This window comes from Tamandua tetradactyla, chromosome 17 (assembly GCF_023851605.1).
Source record: "Tamandua tetradactyla isolate mTamTet1 chromosome 17, mTamTet1.pri, whole genome shotgun sequence".
In the NCBI taxonomy this organism is placed as follows: Eukaryota; Metazoa; Chordata; class Mammalia; order Pilosa; family Myrmecophagidae; genus Tamandua; species Tamandua tetradactyla.
In genome coordinates, this window is record NC_135343.1 from 46,656,900 (window position 1) to 46,679,354 (window position 22,455).

The 22,455-nt window shown below is 43.2% G+C and overlaps 1 protein-coding gene across 4 annotated transcripts in view; it reads right to left on the reverse strand.

Moving 5' to 3' along the window:
- SFXN5 (sideroflexin 5) overlaps window positions 1-22,455 on the reverse strand; it is a 136,440-nt gene that overhangs the window by 88,606 nt on the left and 25,379 nt on the right. For all 4 annotated transcript variants that reach the window (XM_077134559.1, XM_077134562.1, XM_077134560.1 and 1 more), the window contains exon 3: window positions 13,874-13,951. In XM_077134559.1, the coding sequence (XP_076990674.1) occupies window positions 13,874-13,951 (78 nt within the window). The remainder of the gene's footprint in view (window positions 1-13,873; window positions 13,952-22,455) is intronic.

The window sequence follows — 22,455 nt, forward strand, 5'->3', positions numbered from 1 at the left end:
TAAAAGTAAGGTTCTTTTAAGGCCTCTTAAAAGTAAGACCCACTGTGCTGGTTTGAAATGATGTATGTACCCTAGAAAAGCCATGTTTTAATCCTAATACAATTTTGTAAAGGTAGCCATTTCTTCTACTCCCTATTCAGTATTGTATGTTTGAAATTGTAATCAGATCATCTCCCTGGAGATGTGATTTAATCAAGAGTGGTTGTTAAACTGGAATAGGTGATGACATGTCTCCACCCTTTCGGGTGGGTCTTGATTAGTTTCTGAAGTCCTATAAAAGAGGAAACATTTTGGAGAGTGAAAGCAATTCAGAGAGAGCAGAAAAGAACAACATAGCCATTAGAAGCAGAGAGCCCACAAGCCAGTGACCTTTGGAGATGAGGAAGGAAAATGCCTCCCAGGGAGCTTCATGAAACAGGAAGCCAGGAGAGAAATCTAGCAGATGACACCTTGCTCACCATGTACCCTTCCAGCCAAGAGAGAAACTGTGACTGTGTTTGCCACGTGCCTTTTCAGAATGAGAGAGAAACCCTGAACATCATCGGCCTTCTGGAACCAAGGTATCTTTCCCTGGATACCTTTGATTGGACATTTCTACAGACTTGTTTTAACTGGACATTTTCTTGGCCTTAGAACTGTAAACTAGCAATTTATTAAATTCCCCTTTTTAAAAGCCAATCCATCTCTGGTGTGTTGCATTTCAGCAGTTAGCAAACTAGAATACCCACCTTGAATGGGCAGGGCCACAACTACACGGAAGTAATCTAATCAAAAGGCTGCACCCACAGTTGGGTGTGCCACATCTCCACAGCAACAGCCTAATCAAAAGATCCCAACCTACAACAGGTCTGTGCCAACAAGACTGGATTAGGATTAGAAGAACATGGCTTTTGTGGATACATAACTAGCACAACCAGTAATGAACAACTTGAAATAGAAATTAAAGAAATAATGTATAATTGCATCTAAAAGCATAAAATAACTAGGAATAAATTAAACCAAAAATGTGAAAGACTTGTACACAGAACACTACAGAAAACTGCTGAAAGAAATTAAAAAGACATGAATAAATGGAAAAACATCCATGTTCATGGATAGTAAGACTTCATATTAAGATGCTAATACCACTCAAAGTGATACAGATTCAATACAATTCCTATAAAGAATTCCACCTAACTTTTTTTGCAGAAATAGAAAAACCAATCCTCAAATTCTTAGGGAACTCTAAGGGCCCCAAAATGCAAATGAATCTTGAAAAAGAAGAGCAAAGTTATGTTTCACACTTCTCAATTTCAAACTACCACAAAGTCACAGTAATCAAAATAGTGTGGGACTGGCATAAGGATAGACATGTAGAAAAAAGAAATGAAATTAAGAGTTCAGAAATGAATCCACACATCTATGGCGAACTGATTTTCAACAAGTGCTAAGTCCATTCAGTGGGGAAAGAACAGTCTCTTCAGCAAATTATTCTGTGACAAATGGAAATCTAAATGCAAAAGAATGAATTTGGACTCCTACCTCTCACCATATACAAAACTGAATTCAAAATTGATCAATACCCTAGATAAAAGAGCTATACTAAAAAACTCTTTCAAGAAAACAGAGAGTAATATCTTCAGGACCTTGGATTACTCAATGGATTCTTAGATTTTATATCAAAATCACAAGCAACGAAAGAAAAAATACATCTATTAGCCTTCACCAAAATTAAAAACTTTTGTGCAGTAAGGACATTATCAAGAAAGTGAAAAGACAATCTACAGAATGGGAAAAAATATTGCCCAGAATATTCAAAGACAAAAAGCCAAAAGAATTGAAAGCAAGGAATGTCACAGTCAGGTTCACATGTCAACTTGGCCAGGTGGTAGCGACCATTTGTCTGGCTGGACAAGTGCTGACCTGTCTGTTGCTATGAGGACATTTCATGGACTTAAATCATGATTATGTCAGCTGCAGCCACAATTGATTACATTTGTAATCAGTTAAGGGGAGTGTCTTCTGCAATGAGTGATGCTTAATCTAATCACTAGAATGTTTTTACAGAGGATTCAGAAGAGATAGTTTCTCTTCCTGCTTCAGCCAGCAAGCCTCTCTTGTGGATTTCATCCAGACCCTTCAGTGGAGTCGTCAGTTTCACAGTCTGCCCTACAGATTCTGGACTCTTCCATTCCTATGATTGTCCAGCCAGCCTCTACTGAGAGCTCTTTGCAGACCTTCATCAGAATTACCAGTTTACACCTTCCCTACACCTTGGACTCTCTGTTCCCAGGGTTACATGAAACACTTTTATAAATTTTATATCTATGGGTATTTCCTGCTCATTCTGTTTGTCTAGAGAACCCTAGCTAATACAGCTCAGTACTGGGAATTGTTCTTAAGAAGCAAAATCTTAAAAGTGGGTTTTTAGGATTGGTTTTCTACTCTGACTGGACTCAAAGGCACTAAGGACTCTGTTTCCCATAATCATGCCAATGCATGGGGTCAGTTGGTAAAAGAGATAGTCAAAATATCACCATTGGATTCTTCTAATGCTTTGCCAGGTTCTGGGGGAGTAATGTTTTTGATACCTTTATGGAGTTTTCTGGAAATAGGAGGTATAGAGATAATGGTTGGTTGTTGTTAGATATGCTGTATACACTAATGAGTGAAAGGGATTGGCCCAAGGTTTCAAATGAGAAGCTTATGTACCATATGACAGATGAAAACATTTCTACGAGTGCCCTGAAGGAAAATATTATTTCCTATAGCTGTAAACTTGAGATCTCCAAAAATCAGACTCAAAAATCTTATTGTTAGAGAAGCAACTTTACAACATAAACTGAAATCTCAATCTTGCATGGTATCTGCTATTAAAGTGAGGGCACTGATTGGAAAGGAGTGGGGCCCTGAAAAAGGGGATGGTGACATATGGACTGATAATGATGTCAGTGGAGAGGTTGAAAGCCTAGGTCATGCTGAGTCTTCTCTAGATAACCCTGTAATAGTCTGCCCTGAGGACATAGCCACCTCGCCTCCAGCCTGCTCTGAGGAGTTAGCCACCCTACCTCCACCTGAGGGATTAGCCCTAGAGTGATTAATAATGTTTCACCAGATGAAACTTCAAATGAATGCCCTGAAGCAAATGGCTTGGAAGATATTTCTATCTCTTTTCATGACCCACTCCCACCACCCCTCATTTCTTCCAGATCTATAACTAGACTAACGTCCCAACAGGCCCCAAAAGGTAAGGTAAAAAGTATCATCATGAGGAGTATGTTATACTCCAAAAGAACTGTATGAGTTTTCCAATTTATATAGATAGAAATCAGGGAAATACATGTGGCAATGGATTTTAAGGGTGTGAGATAATGATGGGAGGAAAATAAAGCTGGATCAGGCTGAATTTATTGATATGGGCCCACTAAACAGAGATCTGTATTCAGTGTTATAGCTCGAGGGATTAGAAAAGGCATTAACAGTTTGTTTGGATGGTTGGCTGAAACATGGATCAAAAGGTGGCCAACATTATCTGCGTTTGAAATGCCAGAATTTCCCTGGTATAATGTAGATGAGGGGATCCAGAGGCTTACAGAGATTGGAATGACTGGATCCCAAGTTAGCAGAAGCCAGGTGGCAGCACTTAATCACCAAAGACAAGATGGACATGGCTATTATAATGGAAGCAAGCTCAAAGCAGGAGTCAAATAATCTGACTCAAAGAGATTTGTGGCATTGGCTAGTAGATCATGGGGTACCTAGAAGTACAACAGATGGACAGTCTGCTAAATTCTTGTTTGAGCTGCATAAACAAAACAGTTCTAGGTCAAGTGAACAGAAGTCTAAATTGAATTACAAAAACAGAGTCATGGTACCTTAATCAATATCCAGACTTGAGACAGTTTACAGACCCAGAGCCCCTTGAATGAAGTGGAGTCCAGGTCACATTGGGGAAGCACACTGTTACACTGCCATAAACTTATACTGTTAATCTTCCTCCTAGCCTTCCCCAAGGAGACCAATGGCCTTTTACCAGGGTAACTGTGCATTGGGGGAAAGGAAATGATCAGATATTTGAGGGATTATCAGACACTAGTTCAGAAGTGACATTAACTACAGGGGACCCAGAACATCACTGTGGTCCAACAGTCAGAGTGGGGCTTATGGAGGTCAGGTGATCAATGGAGTTTTAGCTCACATGCATCTCACAGAGGGTTCAGTGGGCCCCCAGACCCATTCTGTAGTCATTTCCCCAGTTCCAGAATACAAAATTGGAATAGACATACTGAGCAACTGGTAGAATCCCCACACTGGCTCTCTAACTCATTGAGTGATGGTTATTATGGTAGGAAAGGCCAAGTGGAGGCCCCTAGAACTGCCCCTACCTAGTAAAATAGTAAATCAGAAGCAATACCAGACTCCTGGAGGGATTGCAGAAATTACTGCCACTCTTAAGGACTTGAAGGATGCAGGGGTGGTGATCACCACCACGTCCCCATTCAACTCTCCTATTTGGCCTGTGCCAAAAACAAATGGGTTTTGGAGGATGACAGTGGATTATTGTAAGCCCAACCAGGTGGTAACTCCAATTGCAGCTGCTGTTCTGGATGTGGTATCATTGCTTGAGCAAATCAGTACATCTGCTGGCACCTGGTATGCAGCTATTGATCTGACAAATGCTTTTTTCTCAATAGCTGTTAGTAAGGACCACCAGAAACAGTTTGCTTTTAGCTGGCAAGGCCAGCAATATACTTTCACTGTCCTACCTCAGGGGTATATAAACTCTCGAGCCCTATGTCATAATCTTGTCCATCGGGACCTTGATCTTTTCTCCCTCCCACAAGATATCACACTGGTCCATTATATTGATGATATCATGTTGACTGGATATAGTGAGCAAGAAGTAGCAACTACTCTACACTTATTGGTAAGGCATTTGCATGTCAGAGGAAGGGATATAAATTCAACAAAAATACAGGGCCTTCCACCTCAGTGAAAGTTCTAGGTGTCCAGTGGTATGGGGCATGTCAAGATATCCCTTCTAAGGTGAAGGATAAGTTGCTGCATCTGGCCCCTTCTATGACCAAAAAAGGTGCACAAGGCTTAGTTGGCCTCTTTGGATTTCATCAACAACATATACCTCATTTGGGTGTGCTGCTCCAGCCCATTTATCAAGTGGCCAGAAAAGCAGCTAATTTTGAGTGAGGACCTGAACAAGAGGAGGCTCTGTGACAGGTCCAGGCTACTGTACAAGCTGCTCTGCCACTTGGATCACATGATCCAGCAGATCCAATGGTGCTGGAAATGTCAGTGGCGAATAGAGATGCTGTTTGGAGCCTTTGGCAGGCCCCTATAGGAGAATCACAACGCAGACAGACCCTTAGGATTTTGAAGCAAAGCCTTACCATTTGCTGCAGATAACAACTCTCCTTTTGAGAAACCGCATTTGGCCTTGCTACTGGGCCTTAGTAGAGACTGACCACTTAACCATGGGCCACCAAGTTACCTTGAGACCTGAATTGCCTGTCATGAGCTGGGTGTTCTCTGACCCACCAAGCCATAAAGTTGGGTGTGCACAGCAGCACTCCATCATAAAATGATGAGGAAGTAAGTTACATGAGGAAGTATCCGAAATGCCCATGGTCTATATTCCTGCCACATTACCTTCTCTTTCCTAGACCAGATCTATGGCCTCTTGGGGAGTTCCTTTTTGTGAACTGACTGAGGAAGAGAAAACTCAGGCCTGGTTTACAGATGGTTCTGCACAATATGTAGGTACCACCCAAAAGTGGACAGCTGCAGCACTAAAACACCTTTCCAGGATGTCCCTGAAGGACAGTAGTGAGGGGAAATCCTTCCAGTGGGCAGAATTTCGAGCAGTGCACCTGGCTGTTCATTTTGCTTGGAAGTAGAAATGGTCAGAGGTGCATTTGTATACTGACTTATGGGCTGTTGCTAATGGTTTGGCTGGATAGTCAGGGACTTGGAAAGACCATAATTGGAAAATTGGTGGCAAAGAGGTCTGGGGAAGAGGTATGTGGATAGACCTTTCTGAGTGGGCTAAAAACATAAAGATATTTGTGTCCCATGTGAATGCACACCAGAGGGTGACTTCAGTAGAGGAAGGTTTTAATAATCAAGTAGATAAGATGACCCGTTCTGTGGATACCAGTCAGCCTCTTTCCCCAGCAATTCCTGTCACTGCCCAATGGGCTCATGAACAAAGTGGCCATGGAGGTATGGATGGAGGTTATGCATGGGCTCAGCAACATGGGCTTCCACTCACCAGGTTGACCTGGCTACAGCCACTGCTGAGGACCCAATCTGCCAGCAGCAGAGACCCACACTCAGCCCCCGATATGGCACCATTCCCCAAGGTGACCAGCTAGCTACATGGTGGCAGGTTGATTACATTGAACCACTCCCTTCATGGAAGGGGCAGTGATTTGCTCTAACTGGAATAGATACTGTATTAGTTAGGGTTCTCAAGAGAAACAGAATCAACAGGGAACACTCGCAAATATAAAATTTATAAAAGTGTCTCACGTGACCACAGGAACACAGAGTCCAAAATCCACAGGGCAGGCTGTGAAGCTGATGATTCTGATGGAGGGTCTAAACTCTACAGGAGAGGCTCACCAGCCAAAGCAGGAAGAGAGCTTTGTCTCTTCTGAATCCTCCTTAAAAGGCTTCCAGTGATTAGACTGAGCATCACTCATTGCAGTAGACACTCCCCTTGGCTGATTACAAATGGAATCAGCTGTGGATGTAGCTGACGTGATCATGATCTAATTCTATGAAATGTCCTCATTGCAACAGACAGGCCAGCACTTGCCCAACCAGACAAACAGGTACCACCACTTGGCCAAGTTGATACATGAACCTGCCCATGAGGGATACATACTCTGGAAATGGGTTTGTTTTCCCTGTACATGATGCTTCTGCCAAAACTACCATCTGTGGACTTACAGAATGCCTTATCCATCGTCATGGTATTCCACACAGCATTGCTTCTGATCAAGGAACACACTTCACATCAAATGAAGTGTGGGAATGGGCACTTGCTCATGGAATTCTCTAGTCTTACCATGTTCCCCACCAACCAGAGGCAGCTGGATTGACAGAACAGTGGAATGGCCTTTTGAAAACTCAGTGATGGTATCAATAGGTGGCAATACCTTCAGGGCTGAGGTGAAGTTTTCCAGGAGGCTGTGTATGTTCTGAATCAGCATCCGCTGTATGGTGCTGTTTCTCCCATAGCCAGGATCCATGGGTTCAGGAACCAAGGGGTGGAAATGGGAGTGGCACCACTCACTATTAGCCCTAGTAATCCATTAGGAAAAATTTTGCTTCCTGTCCCTGCAACCTTGAGCTCTGCTGGTCTACAGGTTTTAGTTCCAGAAGGGGGAGTGCTTCCACCAGGAGAAACAACAATGATTGCACTGAGCTGGAATCTAAGACTGCCATCTGGTCACTTTGGGCTACTCATGCCCCTAGATCAACAAGCCAAGAAGGAGAATACAGGCGATCCCCTCGGGCATCTTTTAGTACTACATGTCCTGTGATTAAAATCTATGGAAAAATGCAACAATCCAATCCGGGCAAGACTACCAATGGCCCTCAAACTTCAGGAAAGAAGGTTTGGGTCACCCCATCAGGCACAGAACCACAGTCAGCTGAAGTGCTTGCTGAAGGTAAAGGGAACATAGAATGGATAGTGGAAGAAGGTAGTGATAAATATGAACTATGACCACATGATCTGTTACAGAAACGAGGACTGTAATGTTTGTTCATCTTATAGTATTTGAGTTGTAAGATATGAAGTTTAAGAGTGAGTATTAGGGCAGGCCGCTGTGGCTCAGCAGGCAGAGCTCTAACCTACTATACTGGAGGTCTGGAGTTCAATTCCTGGTGCCTCCTGCCCATATGCAAAAAAAAAAAATTAAAAAAAAAAAATGAATGAATATTACCCAAGGACTTGCACACTATTGTGGGGAGATTGAATGCATTTCCGGTTGTACATGGTTCAGTTGAGTATTGTTAGGCGAGGAAAAAATGTGTCTATTATTGTTTTCTATTTTAGAGATTGATTAAGTATGGTTTAAGGTGATGTGTATAGCTGCCAAGTTGCCAAGGGGTAGACTGTCATGGTCAGGTGGTAGTGCCTGTTTGTCTGGTTGGGCAAGTGCTAGCCTGTCTGTTGCTATGAGGACATTTCATGGACTTAAATCATGATTACGACAGCTGTAGCCACAATTGACTGCACCTGTAATCAGCTAAAGGGAGTGTCTTCTGCAATGAGTGACACTTAATTTAGTCACTAGAAGGCTTTTAAGGAGGATTCAGAAGAAGGTTCTCTTCCTGCTTTAGCCAGCGAGCCTCTACTGTGGATTTCATCCAGACCCTTCATTGGAGTCATCAGCTTCACAGCCTGCCCTATGGATTTTGGACACTACCATTCCTATGGTTGTCCAGCCAGCCTCTTCTGAGAGTTCGTTCTGGACCTTCATCAGAGTTACCAGCTTGTGGCCTTCCCTGCAGACCTTGGACTCTACATTCCCAGGGTTTCATGAGGCACTTTTATAAATTTTATATCTACAGATATTTCCTGCTGCTCTGTTTCTCTAGAGAACTCTAGCTAATACAAGGACTTAAACAGATATTTCTACACCAATGTTTACAACAGTATTATTTATAAAAACCAAAAGGTGGAAGTATCCCAAGGGTCCATCAAAGGATGAATGGATAAACAAAATGTGATATATACATGGAATGGAATATTATTCAGTCATATAAAGAAATGAAGTGCTGATACAAATACTACAACATGGATGAACCTTGAAGACATCATGTTTATTGAAATAAGGCAGACACAAAAGGAAAAATATTGCATGGTTTCACTTATATGAAATACCTAAATAAACAAATTTATAGAGACAGAAACTAGACTACAGGTGACCAGGAGCCAGCGTGGGGGTAGAGAATGGGGAGCTAATGCTCACATTGTAAAAATTTCTATTTAGGGTGTTGGAAAAGTTTTGGTTATGGAGAGTGGTGATAGTAGTACACAGTACTATGAACATAATTAACAGCACTGAATTACATATTTGAATATGCTTAAAAGGGGAAGTTTTAGATTTTATTTCTGTTACTACAGCAAAAATTTAAAAAAAAAAGCCATAGGACAGTACAACACAAACAAGAAATCCTAATATAAACATGGACTATAATTAATACTACAATTAAAATTAATTCATCAATTGTAACAAACATACCACACTAATACAAGGTGTTAATAATAGGGAGGTATATGAGAATGCTGTATTTTCTGCATGATTTTACTGTAGACCTACAACTTCTCCAATAACAAAAGAAAAAGGAAAGTAGATTCTACATTACCAGGGACCAGAGGGAAACAGAAAGGACAATGGGGAGTTATTGCTTAATGGATACAGGGTCTCTGTTTGGGAAGGTGGAAAAATTTTGGTAATGGATGGTGGTGATAGTGGCACAAAATTCTGAATGCAATTAATACTAGTGAATTGTGATGGAGAAATTGTGAGTTGCACATATGTTACTGTAATACATTTTTTTAATTTCAAGAGAATTTATTAAAGGGCATAGGTAGTGCCACAAAGAGGTAGCCAATGAATGGAGGTAGAGACAACAGCAGAGGAGGGACAACAACTGGGACAGGGATGGAAAGTGAGTAGTCTTAACAACTGATCCAATAGAGAGGAGGAAGCTGCCCCCTAAATGCCTGCAGAGATGTCACATAATAAGGAGCCAGACTGTCACCCTTCAAACCCCAGCAAAGATCTGGAATTAGAAAAGCCAAGTATTACAGGAAAAAAAGGCAGGTTATAACAGGGAATTTGCTGAAAGTCTCTATTCAAAGCAGTAGGAGCCCCAGGTCTTCCTTGCACAGCTGGGCAACTCTTCCTATCCTCCTCTGACTTCCCCAGATACTGGAAGTTTATCAGCCTTCTGCAGAAACTGAATGTGAATGACTCCAGCCTTGAGAACACTAGATACAGTGGAGGATGTGGGTATTAGGACTAAATGCAGGGAAATTAAATGAAAGTCTGCAAAGTAATAATGACACTCTTCTTCTACTTGGGGAAGGTTTGAAGAGTGATAGGCTGGCTTCTTATTAACTGATGTCTCTGCAGGCATTTAGGGGGCAGTTTCCTCTTCTCCACTGGATCAATTATTAAAACTACTCACCGGCCTAGAGAGATAAGATGGTACTGCACTCACAAAACAGGAATGGGATTATATTAAGAAGAATAAAGAAATGAAGTAATCAAATAGCAATCAAGATCTCTCGAAAATTAAAAAATATAATAGCTGAAGTTCAAGATTCAATAGATACGCTGAAAATAAATTCAAGGAAATTACCTGCAAAGCCAAACTGAAGGACAAAGTGGTACAATAGTAGAGAAAAAAGAAGAAAATCTGAGTGTCAATGTAAGATATCCAATATTTGACTAACAGAAGGCCCAGAATGAAAATAAATTTTGTCAAAGAAACAGCATCAGTATTTCCTTGGAACTTTGGGTGCCTGTGTGACACCTACGATGCAGTGTCAGAGTTCGGCAGCTCTGAAAGTCAGCATTGCTATGTATAACAACTGCTAAAGAAACTGAAAAAGAGATCAGACTTCAATTAGAGATAAGAAACAAGTTGATCTGGTTGGGATTATGGTAAATCGGTATAGAAGGTAAAGGATGACTGTGCCTGTATTTTATAACTTCACCTACTGCATGAGACCAAAGGAGGAGAGCTTTATTTTGTCTAAAATCTATATTTTCTGTAGCATACAATCTAACTCAACCTAAATGCATAGTTCATTTAAACAACCCAAACACATGGAGCCCAGAGTGGGAACAAGGGCTTGTAATTCTGTATAGCTTAGTGTACTATCCAGATAGCTTAAAGAAATACCTGGATACATCCCAGCATATGTTGGGCAGATAATTAAAAAGTATTGGCAGGGTGGTGCGACAGTGGCTCAGCAGGTAGAATTCTCGCCTGCCATGCCAGAGACCTGGGTTCGATTTCCCGGTGCCTGCCCATGTAAAAAAAAAAAAAGTATGGCAAAGTTGCTTGAGGGACTAGAGAAAAAATATGGAGCCATTAAACATTCCCAACTGGGAAGCCCCTGACACTCTTCACTAGGGACACCCAAGTAAATAGGCCAAGCCCTTGATCTTGAGATTTGATCATATGAAACTAATTTCTGTAGCAGAGACGCCAAGCCTACCTATGATTATGCCTAAGATTACATCCAGAGAACCTATTTTCTTGCTCAGATATGGCCTCTCTCTCTAAGCCCAACTGTGCAAGGAAAATCATTGCCCTCCCCCCTACATGGGACATGATGTCCAGGGGTGTGAGTCTCCCTGGCACCATAGGATCGACAATGCCTTTCTGACTAAAAGGGGGAAAAGAAATGTAATAAAAAAAGGTATCAGTGGCCAAAAGAGCTCAAATAGGGTGGAGAGGCTATTCTGGAGGCTACTCTTATGCAAATTTCAGCTAGATATTGCTAATTGCCACAGTTTGCCAAACCCCAATCAACATCATTTCTGTTAGAACACCAAGAGCTCTATCTGAGATTCTACAACAGTTTCATGCCCTAAGTTTACTTTTCAGAAACCTAAAACCTTCAGTTCCTAGGCTAGATAAGTCCTGAAACCCACAGGGGTCAAGTATCTCCAAGGACATCAACCAGTTTCATCCCCCTATTCCATATTGCTGACACCCCTTTTCAACACGAAAAAAGTTAGAATGGTCATAGCCCTAAAAATTGGGAGAAGGATCAAAGGAGAAGAAGGAGTTATAACAGAGAAGTTAGGATTTAACAAATGAGATGACTACTGAGTCATTATATTGATATTTCTTTTCAATCTCCAGTGTCTTGGAGCAGATAGAAGTAAAAACCTGAAACTGTGGAACTGTAACCCTACCAAACTCTCAAATCTGTTCTATAACTACTTGTTAAAATGTACCTTGAAATTTACTGCTTTTTTGTATATGCATTATATTTCACAACAAAAAAGTTTTTTACAGAAAAAAACCAGCACCAGAAAGTATGCCAGAACTGAAAGGAGTCTTCCAACTGAAAGGGGGCACCAAGAACTCCAAATAATGAATTTTAAAAGAGAGAGAATTGTGGAAATTGGAAAATAAGGAGAAGATCTTAGAAATTCCAAAAGAGAAAAAACAAGTCACTTGCAAAGGATCAAGACTGAAATGGCCTCAGATCTTTTCAACAGCTACACCAGGGGATAGCAGAGCAACATCTCCATCATTCTAAAGAAAAATAACGGTCATTGCAGAATTTTCTCCACAACCAAACTTGCCAATTAAGGGTGAGTGCAGAATTATCATTTTGCAGGTAGAAGAAGACTCAAAAATTTTTCTTCCCATTTATTCTTTCTCAGAAAGCCACTGGAATAGGTACTGCACCAAACTGAAGGCAGACACCAAGAAAAAGGAAAGCCTGGAGCTGGGGAGATGGATCCCAGAAAGGAGAATCTCAAAAGGGGAGAAAAGCCAGAATAGAAAAACATAGTCTTCAGATAGAAAGGGGGCAACAAAATATTGAAAGACTGCAGGAGGGAAGGTAAGAATTAGAAATGGTACAAAGAAAACTATGCCAATGGGAAAAAATGAAGCAATTATTAACTCCAGATAAAACATAAAGTTGAAAAAGAGAGGAAACTGATACAAACAACATGAACTGTAGTAAATCTTGTTTGCATAATTGTAATTATGTGAATACTGACTACTAATTGGCTCAAAAAACATAATTATGTTGAGAGGATGGGGGTGGGAAGGAAAAGGGTTGTTTACAGAGGTGTGCAATAAGAGAGCTAAATACTCACCTATCACAATAGATAATGCAAAATAACAAACTGAGAAATAGCAGTAGGAATAAGCATATTCATTTGAAATATAGATCTGCTTATGAAGAAACAACTAAAAGTAGTTGCCTCTGGGAACAGTGGGGAGGAACAGGCCAGGAGAGTGATATTTTTCCTTACAAGTGTTTCATACTATTTGACTTTTTGAACTATACACGTGTATTACTTTGAGAAATAAAAGTAAAAATTAAATTTTAAAAATTGTTGAAGTAGGGGATTCAAGGGTAGTTCAGTGGTAGAATTTTTGCCTGCCATGTGGGAGACCTGGGTTTGATTCCCAGTCCATGCACTTCCCAAAAAACAAACAAGCAAAAAACAGTCAACAAATGGTGCTGAAATAACAGGATCCTCACATGGAAAAATAATGAAATGTGATCCCACCACAAAGCATACCAAAAAAAAAAAAAGTTGAAGTAAAACTTATAAACAAAAAGAAGCACTTTGGCACATTAACCGTCTCTGTAATCATTAAAGTTTCCCTGCACTAACTCTCTCTACCCCTCTGCAAAACTTAACACAACCATTGCCATCTCAGTTAGGTCTAGTTCAAGTTCCTACATGAATTTTTAGGCAGTGGTACGCTGACGAGTGTTTAATAACTGGTTCTTTAGGATAAAAGTCCTGATTTGAAGCATTTGCTAATTTCCATAGTGTAACTACTCCTTCGATGGCTGATTTCACCTACCACCATGATATTCCTGGTTGTGGAATGGGAAGAGGCGCACAGCGTCAGATCCCGTGAGCCAGCGCAAACGCCTCTGGGCCTTTCTAGCCTTGTCAACCCCCATTCTCCCATCAGACCCAGAACATGGCAGAGATCTGGTCCCCTCCAAAGAGCCAGATGTCCTCAGAAGTAGCTCCTGTGGTGGGGAAAGGTGGGCCTGGGACTGGGGAGGAGCTGGGTATTTACTACCTTCCCTCCCCTCCCCTGCCTGCATCACTCCCACCTCCAGGAGCGTTACCTGCTCATTGGTGACCCCTGGGCGCAAGGTCCCATGCTTATAGTCCTCCAGCAGCTGCACGGCCTCTCGGAGACGTCTCTGAGGGGAAAGAAAAGGGTCAATGAACAGCACAGATCTGGGGGTCCTGCAAATCTTTCCCTTGGGGGATTGCATCGGTGTCAATCAAGTATCAATGTTTAGTGTGTAAGGCCTAAGTCCCGCCCTCCAGTTCAGGGAGCCCACACAAAACAAAAACTAAAGCTATAACCTAAATGTCCTTCCTGGGGAACTGGCTAAACAATGGTGGATGGCAACACCATGGACCGTTGTTTGGCAGTTTAAAAGTGAAGTAGAGCTACACGTGCACCCGTGGCCACGCGGCCAAGGTGTTTTGTTGGAGGGCAGAGCAAACTGCAGATCAGTGTGAAGTCACTCATCCCACCGGACAAACCAACCCACACCCACGCATAAAACAAGATTCTCTGGTTCCGTGGTAGAACACTCACCTTTCATTCTGGAGACCCAGGTTCGATTCCTGGACCATGCGCCCCCCCCCCAAAAAAACCCCAAAATTTTCTATAAGAATATTTATGTGTGCAAACGCATCAAAAAAGCTCTAAAAGGAGATCCACCAAACTGGTAACAGGGATTATTCTGAGGTAGGGAGAAAATGCCCCAGAATTAGCAAAGGGTGTCCAAAGGAATTTTAATCTTAATTGTAATGTTGAAAGTTTCATAAGGAGAATATATTTATGTCATACTTACATAGTTTATTTTAAACATTTTTAAAACACTAGCAGGGAATTACATACTAAAGTATATATGGCCACAGTAAATGATGAGAGAGGGGAAAAAATAAATTGTATATTTGTTAAAATCTTTAAAAACTAAAGAAACAGCAACCAGAATAGAAGGCAGCCTTCCCCCCACCACTGCCAAAAAAAATAAAACATGTGTAAGAATGTTGATACCAGCCCTATTCATAACAGCCCCAAACTGGAAATAACTCAAATCTCGATTAATAGTAGAATAAATAAGTAAACTGTAGCACACACACACATACACAATGAAATATTACATAGAAAGTAAAAAAGCAAATTACTTTCATGTAACAATGTGGAAGACTCCCATAGACATAATGTGGCAGATTGTATCTTCCAAAGATGATGTATTGGTTAATTTTACGTGTCAACTTACCTAGGCTACAGTATCCCACTGTTTGGTCAAACAAGGCCTAGATGTTGCAACGAAGGTATTTTACAGAGAGATTAGAGTTGATTTCAGGTAAAGGAGAGTAAACTCCATAATGTGGGTGGGCCTTACCTAATCAACTGAAGGCCTTAAGAGCAGACTGAGGCTGCCTAGAAAAGAAATACTACTTCAACTCTTGGCAGAATTTCCAGCTTGCTGCATGCCCTACAACTTCAGATATGCCATCCTCCATAATTGCATAGTCAATTTTTTAAAATAAAAAGTTAAATAAATAAAATAAATTCTGTTGGTTCTGTTTCTTTGGAGAACCCAACTGATACAGAGAGCTACCAGAATATCTCCTGTCCTCCATGCTCTTCTGGACTCTTCCCACATCCCTGTCAAGTGGTGGAGTTGATATCCTCTCCCCTTTTTCCTAGGCTAGCCTTTGTGAAGGCCTCATCCAGTGGGGTATGGCACAAATGATGCAATGTGACTTCTGAGGCTAGGTTATTAAAATGCCTTGCACTTTAACCTATTTCTCTTGGGATGCTCGCTCTTGGAACCCAGACATCACGGAAGCCCAAAGAAGGAAGCCCAAGCAGTCCATGGAGAGACCCAAGCTCCATCTAAGCTACCAACTGTCAGCCATAACCAGCCCACCATATAAGTGAGCCATCTTAAAATGAATCCTTTAGCCCCAAGTTGAGCTACCCCAGCTGATGGTGCCCAGAGATAAGCCATCCCCTCTGAGCCTGACCAAAATGAAGATCTGTGAGCAAAATAATAGACTTGTTTTAAGCCACTAAAATTTGGGATGACTTACAACATAGCGATAGATAGCTGACATATACAACAATAATGAAAGAAGCCAGACACAAAAAAGCATGTATCAAGTTCAAAAACAGGCAAAACTAACCCATCATGGTAGAAGTCATCAGAGTGATGTTTTGGAAGGGGGTTCTGACTTGGGAAGGGGAGCCTCTAGAGTGGTGAAATGTTCAACATCTTGATTGGCAGGATGGTTACATGGGGTGGATTAGTTTCCTGGGGGATCCACAACAAATCACCATAACCTAGGAGGCTTAAAACAACAGAAATGTATTCTCTCATGGTTCTGGAGGCCAGAAGTCTAAAACTAAGGGGTCAGTAAAGCCATGCTCCCTCTGAAGTCTCTAGGGGAGAATCCTTCCTCGTCTCTTCCAGCTTCTGTTGGCTCCAGGTGTTCCTTGGGCTGTGCCAGCTAAATACCACTCTCTGCCTTGTGGTCCCATGGCCTTCTCCTTTGTGTCTCTGTGTTTCCTCTCCTCTTCTTCTAAGGACACTAGTCATTGGACTTAGGGCCCACCCAAAATCCAGGGTGATCTCATCTCAAGAGTGTTAACTAATTACATCTACAAAGACCGTACTTCCAAATAAAATCACCTTCCAGGCTGCCAGGCAGAGATAAATTTGGGGGCACCTTATTTGACCCCCTACACATGCATATAAACAAACATATGTAAAAAAAATCCTTGAGCCATAAACTTAAGATTTATGCAATTTACTACATGCATATTGCACCTTAAAAAATTAACAGACAACAGTGATAGGAAGCAGCCTAAGTCAAGTGTCAGATGAGGGGCCCAGAAATCAAGGATGCCAGTGTGAGAAAGAAACCCAGAGAAGCCATCCTGTTTTCCTTTTGACCGAGGCTATTGGTTGAATGAGGCCAGGGGTGCATAGAGAGCTCAACATGAGCCCCTTGGTCTAAAAGAAGGATGCAGCAGCAGAAGGGGCACCTGGCACCTAAGAGTAGACTGGGGGTCTGCTGAGCCAGCCGGCAGGGTGGTCCCTTAGGATGGGAAATGAACAACCACCTATGTCCTGTGACAGCAGGAATAACTGCCAGCCCAGACACCCAGCCAGGCCACCCTCCATCCGTCAGGGCATAGAGCACATCCTGGGCGCAAAGGACCCGCCCCAGCACAGCCTAACCCAGCGCTGGCTCATGGCAGAACCATCAGCAGTTGGGTCAGAAAAATGTTTTCTTACTTAGGAGCAAACTGAACGCTAGAAAATTCTAACCCTCCCCTTTCGAATATATCAATTCCTAGATTCCAAAGAGTTCTTCTGGAATCTGTTTCTAAAGTGAAGAGAGCTTTGCAGTTTTTTTTCAGATTATATAAGTAATCCATGATGCTTGCAGAAAATGTCAGAAAAAAAATAGAAAAACAAAAAAAAAGTTAATCATCTGTGATCACACCACTGAGATAACCACTGCAAAGGTGAGGATGATTTTCCTTCTAGACCTAATACATTTATTTTTCAGTAAAAATGGGGTCACAGAGATTGCTCGTTTTGACTTGCTTAAGGTCGCAGAGACCGTGTGTGAGAAATTTAGTATTTGGACCCAGAGTTTAGTCAGACCCTCGCTCTGCCCATGCCCCCTCCCCACACACGTCCAATCCCCCCAAGCCTCCTCCTGATACATTAAGCTCCGCCACCCCCACGCCTGCTTCCTCCCGCAGGGACAGCCTCTGCAGACCCGGACAATGAGCGCTCTACTTTCCAACCCTGAATGGTGAATGGCCCCGTGTTCTCATTATTTTTCCCACTCCAGGGATTCTCCTGAGTTCCTATAACAACCTGGCCAGATTCCATCTCATTTGACACAGTCATCAAAGGGAGCCCTCCTGCCAAAAGAACAAGTTCCAAAGAGCCTTAATCTTGGCAAAAGACATGGGCTGAGAGAAAACTAAATCCAAAGTTCCTGAAGACAAGTCTGAGAATCCAGGGCTGAAGGAAGCTAGAATATGGCTTTCTGCCTCCGGATGCGACAGACTGGCCTCGAGACTTTCCAACCCTCTGCTGGGCTGAGGGGCTGGGGCTCCGGGCTCCATGGGACAGTCACATCCCCAGGCCGTGGTATTGAGGGGTCCCTGAGGCCTGGCTGTTCTGGGGGTGGGTCTCCCCACTGCAGAGGAGAGGGGGCATTTTCACGGAATTCGGGGGCTAGGAGGCGGGCCTCCCGGCTGTAAGCACCCCTCTCACCGGGCTGGACTGTGAGGCTTGGCAGAGGGGCCCTGGGCAGAGGCAGGGAGGCCGGTGGCCGGGTGAGCCCGGCAGGAAGTCTTTTCCGTCAGGGACAAACAGGCAGCAGCAGCCCCTGAATGCAGACTTGGGGGGGGGGGGGGCGGCGGCTGTTGCAGAGGCAAGGTTATGGGGACCCCTGGGCTGGGGGAAGGATGGCCCGGCTGCCACCTCCCACACTCCATCTCTTTCACCAGCCTGCCTGCCTCCTGCCTGCCAGAGAAGGTCACCGCGAGGGTGTCTCTTGGTCCTCCACAGAGGTCTCGTCTCTGGAAGGCCCCTCTGGAAACCCGTGCATCTGGGAGAGGACTTCACTAGCAGTAGAATTTGAACAGAAAAGAATCTTGCCCCGCCAGGTCCTGCTCCAAGTGGCTGAGGGGAAAGGCTGGGAAGCAAAGGCGCAGGCTTGGAGGGTTCGGGTGGTGGCCAGAGAGGGCAGGTTCCATGATGGGTGGGGTGGGGAGGGATTCAGGAAGGAAAGGGCACAAAGAAATGTTGGGGAAAGAATCTTCAGAGCCAAAACAATCTTTCCTGGAGGCAAGGAAGGAGGGAACACCACAGGCCATGCCCAAATTAAATGCGGACTGAGTAATACCTAGTTGGCTAAGGAAGGATAGCAACATGCTTTAAATATTTATTATACTTATTATCATATTTACCATTAAATAAGTGACGGTATGGGAACACGACGAGAAGAAACAGCAATAGGAATAGAAGGTCACGCCTGCCCATCCTATCTCCTGGCCCCGCCACGCTGTTCCCTCTACCATGTCTATCACCACCCCAGCTGCCCTTCAAGGCTCAGTGCCACCTTCTCTAGGAATCTTCCAGATCACCCTGCCAGAAATGGACTCTTCCTCCTCCGAACAGAGAGTGTTAGGTTTGCACCTGTCTAAGGTTCCGGCTACTTACTGCCCATTGCCCATCTCATCTGCCAGGCTGCAAAGCACTGGGGGGTCAGGGACTGATTCTATGAACCTCTGTAAGGACCACAGGACCCGCTCACCCCCAGCCCGTCACCAACACAGGGCCATGCATAACAGCCATTTAATAAAAATGGATGAATGAATTAATGTAATGAGGCTGCTGAGGGCAGAGGTGAGGGGGATGGTAGGGTTCAAAAGCAGCAGGCCAAGTCCCCGGGCAGTGATGCTGGTTTTACAAAATCCCAGGATTCCAAAATACTGTATCCTGTTCACACAAGATGAGAACAATAATACCTTTCTACATGTGCGTATCATAGAATCATCGAGGCCAACCCTTCTCTAAGAAAATAGGGGCCAGAGTGGGAAGGATACTTCCTTGCTCAAGGTCATAGAGTAAGGGCTAAGCACCCAGAACCCCAGCACTGGGCCATTTCAGCCTTAACATCTGAAAGCAACTGAGAGCAGGGCAGTCTCAGATGAACCACAACAAGGCTGGAACTCCCCCCAAAAGCGGCGGCTCCTGGGGCAGGGGTGGGGCACCCCAGGTGAAAAAAAGGACAGCCTTTTCTACGCTCATTCAAACCAGAGCCCAGCCTGACAGAAAAAAACAGAAAGCATGTTTACAAGAAATGGGTTCAATTGAAACATGGGACACTTTAGCCAAGTAGAGATTTTGGGAGTCCCAGAGCTTACAGAACTAAGGAAAGAAAAAAGAAGGCACCTGTGGGGAGAATGAACTGGCAGTGGGGCAAGCATGACTGAGGTGGAGGGTGGCGGCAGGGAGCAGACCGGTTATAGCACATCCTGCCTGGACTGCTTGTTATCTGATTGTTCTCTGGACACCTCCTGGGGTCAGTGTCACATCTGCTAAGGGCAGGGCCAAACACTCTTACATGGTCTGCAAAACTCCTGTTGCAGATGTGCAAGAAATGCCCCACATCCATGGTACCTGTTTGTGCTGGGAGTACTCCTTGGGTGCCCCCAGCCCCAAGCAGCCCCTGAGAAGCTCTGCCTTCCCCGAGGCTGGCCTCCGTCCCCCTTCTGGGAGCCTGCATGGGGTGAAACTGATACGATTCTGGCAGCACAACAGATTGGTACAACTCTTTCGAAAATAAATCTATTCGGCTAACTCAAGAACCTTAAAAACAGCCATGGCCTCCAGCCAAGGTACCCCACTCCTGGAAATTTATTCTAAAATATAAATTTAGCAAAAGTGATATGCCTCAGACTGATTTTGGCAGGAGAGCAAAAAACAGTAAGAAAAAAAAAACTAGAATTCTAACAACATGAGATGGTTATTTATATTACAAAACTCGATTTTAAAAATTATAAAGACTTGGAAATAAGTGAAGCAAGCAAATAAAAACTATGTATTCAAAGTAATAAGCATGCCTAAATGTGCACAAGCACACAAGAATGTAAAGCGTACAAAGGAACTGACATCTGGGTAATTTTTTCATTAACCATTCAATTAAAGCCTTTAAAATTAGAATACCTGATGCTGTCTAGACTAGATTTAAGTGGATACCCTTACCTACAGCTTCTGGGAGTATACACTGATATAATTTTGGTACAGAATGGTACAATTTGCACGGTAATTAGACCTTTAAAGGGTCTTTCATCCAGAAGTTCCACTTCTAGGAATTTATCCAAAGGAAATAAACAGAAATACAGTCAGATTTATGTACGAGGATATTTATCGTAATATTATTTATAATGGCAAAAGACACGAAACGACCTAAATGGATAATACTAGAGACAATGATTAAATCAATTATAGAATAACTATGTGATGGATTACTATGCAATTATTAAACATGCTTTGAAACAACATTTAATGACAAGGAAGAAGCTCATGATATGTTAAATGGAAAAAAACATATAGCATATATGCATATATTATATATGATTCTAGCTATCCACTTGTCTATTTTCTATGATAAAAATCATCTCAATTTTATACATTATACACACCAAAATGTTAATGGTGATTTATTTCTGGCAGGTGGAATTATAAGCAGCTTTGATTTTCTTTGTTAGACTTTTTAATCTGTTTCCTAATATTTAGAGATTACAGTTAAAATCGGGGGGGGGGGGGAATCCAGAAAATGTGACTTTTAGCTCACAGAAGAAAGACACTCATTGACTAGCCTTGCCTAGATGCCAAACTGTCCTGCCCTCTGGTACCATCTGATAGGTATCCTACAATACACCCCAAATAGTTTCAGACGATTACCCCAATACTAGTATTGAGCTGATTTGCTAATACCACTTCATTCAGCTTTCCACGCCCTTCAGGAGGAAAATCTGCCGCCCATCCCTTCCCTTAAATACTGAAATCAGAATAGCAATTCCTTCCGTCTTTAGTCCACACTAGAAGTGACTTGTAGACGTCGGCTGCACAGCCTCGCCACTCAGAGGTCTAGACGTAATTCCAGGGCCTGGACAGAAGGGCAAACCATCCCCCCTTGGGCTTCGCAGGCTCCTGGTGGTTCCCCTCCTCCGGCCTGAATCTACACACACTGCTCCGTGGACTGAAGACTCAAAGCCCTGCAAGCTTCCTTCAAATAGTCTACTCTTGCAGAGATGCGACAGATTGGGCAGAGCTCACTAGCAATTTCACGATGATGGAGGAGCTAAAGGCAACATTACTACAGCCTTTGCAAGCACGGTGGGTGTCCCCCAACTCGAAGGGTCCCCAGCCTTCTGGTGCTTCTTTCACCGGCCTTTCAGTTCATCCCTGTTTCTTGCTCTCTTCACCACTGCTTTTCTCTCCTTTTTCTTCTTTCTCCTTTCAGGATCAAAAAGCACAATTCCTCTCCCTCTGTCAGGCAGAGCAAACTCCTCCCTTCTCTGAAGCCTTGTTCAAGGCCTTTTTGGTACAAAGACAGCCTCCTTCCTAAGAGAAAGTAGGGTGAGTAAGCTTCTCCACCTCATTACACACATAGGAGTTAGAATCTTTTTAAAGCTTGGTCGGATATAAATTGTAGAAAAGTAACTGCAAAACTTCATTAGGATGACTCTACCTATTGACGCAGCTAATGACCCTGAGAACCAGGTCAGCAGATGGCTCAAGCTGCCTAGGATCTTTCCAGATCTGGAATCACCTCCTCACATCCCACACTATCCCATCACCCTCACAGGCAAACAGGCCCATCCCTCACATGCCCTAACTGGGCAGCCACAGCCCCACACTCCCTTCCAGGATGCCAGCCCCAGGCCCTGGATAAAAAACAGTGTTTTGCAGACATGAGCCCACAATCTGTGGACTAAGCTCAGCAGAAAGAGCCTGGTCCTCCTGGGGTTCATGTAAGAGAATCACTGCTTCCATGGTGGTGCTTTGCTAAGCAACCTGTCTGGGCTGGAGCCAGCAAGGGTTTAGCCTACTGCTTCCTGGCCTGGAGGCAGTAGACC